Source organism: Mycteria americana, chromosome 1, assembly GCF_035582795.1.
Source record: "Mycteria americana isolate JAX WOST 10 ecotype Jacksonville Zoo and Gardens chromosome 1, USCA_MyAme_1.0, whole genome shotgun sequence".
NCBI classification, from domain to species: domain Eukaryota; kingdom Metazoa; phylum Chordata; class Aves; order Ciconiiformes; family Ciconiidae; genus Mycteria; species Mycteria americana.
In genome coordinates this window covers 139,476,077-139,482,076 of record NC_134365.1, presented here as the reverse complement: position 1 = coordinate 139,482,076, position 6,000 = coordinate 139,476,077, and the positions used below count along the sequence as shown (strand labels likewise).

At 46.4% G+C, this 6,000-nt stretch overlaps 1 protein-coding gene across 1 annotated transcript in view; it reads left to right on the top strand.

Annotated features, from left to right (window-relative positions):
• Positions 1-4,614: 4,614 nt before the first annotated feature.
• PRPS2 (phosphoribosyl pyrophosphate synthetase 2) overlaps positions 4,615-6,000 on the top strand; it is a 28,269-nt gene continuing 26,883 nt past the window's right edge. The window contains exon 1 of the mRNA XM_075491903.1: positions 4,615-4,780. Within this exon, the coding sequence (XP_075348018.1) occupies positions 4,659-4,780 (122 nt within the window). The 5' untranslated portion in view covers positions 4,615-4,658. The remainder of the gene's footprint in view (positions 4,781-6,000) is intronic.

Sequence of the window (6,000 nt, the reverse complement as noted above, 5' to 3'; positions counted from 1 at the left end):
AGAAACTCCTGGCAGTGACAAAATCTAGAATAACAGTAGCATTACAGAAAATAAGATTTATAAATGATCTTAAGAAATCACCTAGTCTGGCCCTTTCCTCCATAGCAATACCTACAGTACCTACAAAAATACTTTCAGTAGATCATTTTCGCTACTGTTATGTGGCAGAAAATTCATGCTCAGGACAAGCCATGTATCCCAGATAGTACCTTTTTAGATATGAGAATCCTGAAAAGTACTTTGTAAGCTGTCTGGGAAAACTGCAGCATTATGAGGTGACATAAACATAAGTTCAGTAACCTGTCATAACTACCAGAATAATGAAATGATTGCTTACTGTGGCTGAAACATAGCCATTGAAGCTCAGACTGGAAAAATAGTGACAAGTTTTCCAGGTTTTGCAGCACCAAAAGACAATTTTTTATTGCTCAATTAAAGGTAGTTTAAGAGAAAATCTGTTAGAGAAGAAGAGAACATCACTATGGAGATAAGTAGGGGGCTAAGAACAGTCTAGGAAAATGTAAAAATGTCCTGATAACAAAGCATACGGTGAACAGTTAAGTTTATATAACTTGTGGTTTGAAAATTCTTTCTTTTTTCTCCATTGATCATGCATTGTATAGGGTGCCACTTGTTAGATGATGATTAGAGCTGAGAAAGGTGTGTTATGATGCGCATTAGGAAAAATTTATGAAAGCTTTTTGGCTTAGCGTCTTCTCTCAGAATAAATGTAAGAAGGGCAATAAGCTTTTTTACAGAATAAAGTAGGTGAAGCAGTAGGAGCTGTATCTGCTGACAAAGAAAAGTAGAGCTAAGTGATCAAAGAGATTTCAATAGCAGCTGAATAGTGTGTTACAGAGCTGTGGATCTGAAAGAGAAGCAGCAGCTGAAATATTCAGTATTCAGAAAATATCCAGAGGTAACATTAGAAACAATCACAGAAATTGGAAGCCACAGAGCACAGCAGGGAAGCAATGGGGATTTGGAAGACAGCTGGGAGGGAGATGATTGGAGCTATGTGGAAGTTGGGAACACTGAGGGCAATTTGGGAGCAGTGGGTGGCCAAGATCATGAAGAACATGCTAAGTTATTGGGTGGTAGGAACAACTACAGGGGTCTTATGACAAAACTTTATGCTTTCTCAGTAGCATTATTCATTTAACAACTTTTTATGTTTTTATACTTGCAGGATAGAACAAGCTTTGGAAGAACCAGATCAGCATTTGAAGACAATAGAATCACAGGTCTCAAAATGCAGAGATAATACGTTTGGACAGATGTGACTGTAATGCTGTCAGCTGCTGCTATTCCATATCAAGGCTTCCAATATTTGCTGTTTATTCTTCAAGCCAAAGCCCTTGAAGACAAGTGATTAGAGACAAATATTAGCTTTCATTTTTTTAAGGGAGATTCTGAGAAAATCTTGAAATCATGACCCAGATGTACACTAACATTTAAAAATACACACAAGAAATAAAAATAGCCTGCAACTGTTTATTTTAAATCTCAGATTTTTCATGATCGACTCTTTTGAAACCAGAGACATGATTTGCTAACATTTGACAATTAAATGCTGCAACTGAGGGCAGAAATTGGTCAAAAGAGTCTTTTGCAAATTATGACTGTGAAAGGAAGGAATGAAATAACTTGATATTCAGATTGTATTTCCAGAGACCCAACAGGGATTCCTGTCAGTTCTTTTAAAAGGCTGGGTTTTTTCCCTAACAGATATTCCCCCATAAAGATATGCTGTAATTTGGAAGAAAAAAAAAATTATCAGAAGTAATCGTGATACAAAAACTACAAAAGCCCTGTGTTACTTTGAGTGATATTTTTTAGGGTGTAACAATTTTTAGTATGGGAACTGTAAGGAGCATCATAGAGTGAGCGATATGGTAAGATTTGCAAAACTGTGCACTGCCATGAAACGAAGATGGGGGAAAATGTAAATCAGAGTCTCTTGGTAGTCCAATTTCTGCTTCTGATATTTTAAAGTCTCTTATTTTTCCTTTGCTCTCATACCTTTGCAGGAAGGGCTTTCTGTTGCAGGAGCAGAATTACATATGCTTTCTCAGGTCCAGCTGACTAGTAATTGTTGCAGTCTTTGTCCTGGCTAAACTGACCAATACTTACTGAGATCTAGTTACTAGGAAAGAGAATTGTCTCGTTCTTTGCTGATTATTACATCCTACATCAGGCAAGACTGTTTCTACCCACAATGTGATGATAAAAGGAAGAAAGCAATTTCCTGTTGAAAGTTTTACTTTCTGCTGTTAGACAGGTAGTTCCCTTCTTGTTCTCATTTAATCAAAAAAGAAAGAGGGGAAATAGTGGGGTGGGTTTTTTCCTCTAGAAAAGTGCAAAGCTTCAAGTGGTGATGACACAAACTTTTGAATTCTGGTCCGCTATTTTAGTCTATCACAACCAGAGGAAAGGTAATCATACTTTGCATGTCAATCAACACTATTCCTTTTGCATGTCAGCCTCCACAACTAGTTTTATTGACTGCAGTTTCTATATTGCAGCTACAGGATAAACACTCATTAGCTGTTGGGCAGAAAAGTCTTAGTGGGCTGAAAAGAATTGTCTGGGTATTCCACTAAGCCAGCAAATAGAGGACTGCATGTGAGGACAAGAGTTTTAACTGGATACCTTGGGACAAAAAGAGAGCAGGTCAAGACATTCACCAAGTGAGCTAGTTCATTGTAGGGTTCAGTGCTGCCAAACATATATTAAAAAAAACCCAAACGCTTAGCAGCCCAAGTTGTCTTCTTGTCTTCTGCAGACCATTTCAAACGTTCTGGTGTTGTTTTGAGTCTACAGTGAAGTATGATTTTTCCTTTATTACATTATTTTGAAGTTAAATTAACCTTTTCTGTCTAGCACTGCTTTTAGTTCTGATAATCCTGAGGTCATATCAGCAAATTTTCTTTTTCAGATTTGAAACCTGCACTCTTAACGGAAGCTGAGATCTCCTGTCACAAAAGCTAAAGATTTTAGAATAACCAGTATTAAAAATCACAGTGAAATCAGGACAGCTGGCAAAACTCAGAGTTGCAAGTAACTCGGAACAAAATGTAGCCTACAAAATTAGTTGTTGAAGATGTATGAACTGGAAGAAACACAAGCTTGACACGAGATGCTATTATGAGCCTACAGTGCTGACAGTTAAACCCATTTCTTTTTAATTACATAAGGAGAAAACACAAAGAGGGCAAAAGGGTGAGTGGGCCATATAAACAGGCCTCATATGTTGAGGCTTTGGCAATGTGTCCAACACTGAAATAGATTCTGAAATCATGCTGTGATAAGTCACAATATTTCTTGTTCCCATTCTTGTCCATAAGCTCTGTCCCCTCTTTATATTGCCTCTGCAATGATGCAATACTTAGCAAGAAGTGTCTGTGACTTGTGGAAATACCCGGCTGGATGGCTTAGACCTCGGAGAATGGTAACGCGAGCAACCCAAACTATTAGCCCCTAACTCCCTAACCCAAACCATTTGTTACTCAGCTGCTGGTTAAAACATTCAGGACATATATTTGTTCCTCTTGGATTTTTTTTTTTTGATGGAGAAAGTTCCTTACTGGAAAAAAATACCATTTCTTTGCAGAAATTCCGTTTCATTGAAAACCCAGTATTCATTTGAAAAATTACTTAGATAGGACTTTTTGACTAGCTCTAAAACTGTCTGTAGAGATGAACTGTGCAACACTGGGGTTTATCTGGTCATGAATAATTCCACTGACAGAGCATTATCAAATGTATGTTCAAGACCTTGCTCCTCAAAGCAAAGCTTTGCTTAAAGCAGGAAAACTGCGGTGGTTCTAAAGCCACTTATCCAATGCAATTTATTTATTTTTATACATATGAGCTAAAACTGTATTAGCTGAAAGCTAAGACCTTTTTGTCTTTGTTCAATTTTCTGACAGTAGTTTGTACGTGAGCCCATTTCTAAGCAACAATGGAGGAAAACAAACATGTTGATGGAAAATGAATGGTGTATATATAGAATCGGCTGCAGGTTATTCAAGGACAGCTCTGGTAGCTAAAAGTAATTCGATATCTATCTAACTAAACGTATACCAAGCTATAGCTGTATTTGGCGATTGCTTTTTTAGGTGCCAGTGTCACCTGAAGCATACACCCCCAACTGCACAGGGAGCCAAACCCCTGTTGAGATCTGCCGCTTGTCCCTCTCTCCAAGTAAGAAGGAGAGGCGGAGGCAGAGCTCTGCCCGCCTGAGGTAAAGCCCGGGCGAACCCTGCTTCAGAGGCAGGGCGGCAGCTCGCTGCCCAGGAAGGGGCACGCACTGCACCTGGGCAAGGGGGCTCGGAGGGGAGGAGGAGGAGGAGGAGGAGGAGGAGGAGGGAGAGGCTCTGCCCGCCTCCCGGCCCGGCTCTGCCCGGCCGAGCGCCGCCCCTCCCGTAACGCCACCCCTCCGCCGGCTAACGGCAGCCGGCTAACGGCCGCCGGCGCTACCTGTGCCCCGCGCCCCCCGGCGCCCCGGCTCGCCCCGCCCCCGGCCCCTCCCCGCTGCCGGCGGCGGGGCGGGGGCGGGCCCGCGGCGCCGGTTATTTGACCCCGCGCCGTGGTCCCCGCGCCCTCTCTCGCCCTCGCCGCAGCCCCGACCCCGCCGGCCCGCTCTCGCCCCCGCCATGCCGAACATCGTGCTGTTCAGCGGCAGCTCGCACCACGACCTGTCCCAGCGGGTGGCGGACCGGCTCGGGCTGGAGCTGGGCAAGGTGGTCACCAAGAAGTTCAGCAACCAGGAGACCAGGTGCGCGGGGCGGGGCGGGCAGCGGCAGCCGTGAGCGGCGTGCGCGGGGACCGGCGCTCCCCCCGCCCGAGCCCCCTTCCTCAGCCGCCGCCTCGCGCGGGCGGAGGGGGCGGCGCCCGGCGCGGTGTTACCTGCGCTCGCGCTCCGCTGGCGTCACGGGCGCGCCCCGGCCACACCCCCGTGGCTGGGCCGGTGCTGCGCTCCGCGCTCTCCCCCGGCCCCGGCCCCGGCTCTGGCCCCGGCCCCGGCCCCGCCGGCCCCGGCCCGGCGGGTCCTGACGGTGAGCCCGGGCGGCTGAGCTGGGGCGGGAGCCGCGTAGTCGTCGCGCCCCACAAGCCTGTGGGTAGCCCCCGCCAGGTGCGGGTGCAGCCGCAGGGGTACGGCGTGGTTCGGTGTGTCCTGCCCGGGCCTCCAGCGCCCGTTCCTGGCCGGCCCTCCCTCCCGCTGCCGGCAGAAGGGGCCTGCGGAGCACAAGCACTGCAAGCGGGGCTGGCCCTGCTCGGGAGCGCTCCGCCGGCAGCTCCGGCGCCGGAGGAGCGGTGGCACGGCCCCTGACCAGGTGCAGAGCATCCTCCTGTGGGGTGGGGATGGTGTTTGCAACAGGCAGCCTGTCCGGAACTCTCCGTTCATGGAGAGTTAATTAAACGGTTGATCAGCTTTATCTCCGTAAAGAGAAAATTATCTTGACTGGATGAATTGCAGTGTATTATGCAGTTTTGTAAGTAGGTCTGTGTGTGAGTGGGTATAAGAACAGGATGGTGATGGTGGATTAGACACCTGAAAAAGAGCCTGGGTCAAATCACGCTTCAGGATTTGTTGTGACTGGGCTTTATTTTGCATCAGCAGCCAGCTGCGCGTGTGGTGCACCAGTTACAGCTCCTGTGTGGCTCCCTTCCATAGTCCAAGACTGCTGGTCCTGCATGAGGATAGTACAGTTGTTATGATGACCTTGGCTTACTGCTGAAAGTGCAGGCGTACGGGGTTCCTGGCCAGCCAAATGCAGAAAGTGACTCTGATAACAGCGCAAAAAATCCTGCCTGAAACCATGAGGACAGCTTGCTCGCCTCGACTCTCTGAGAATGGGTAGACAAAGCACTGGCAAGCACATACTGCCTCTCTTTACTAGTTTGTCATCTTAGCTTTCTGACCCACCTATTTTATTTACTCATTTTTAATGAAGAATTTTAAATTGAGGTGGCAGCTGTACGTTCATCCCATGA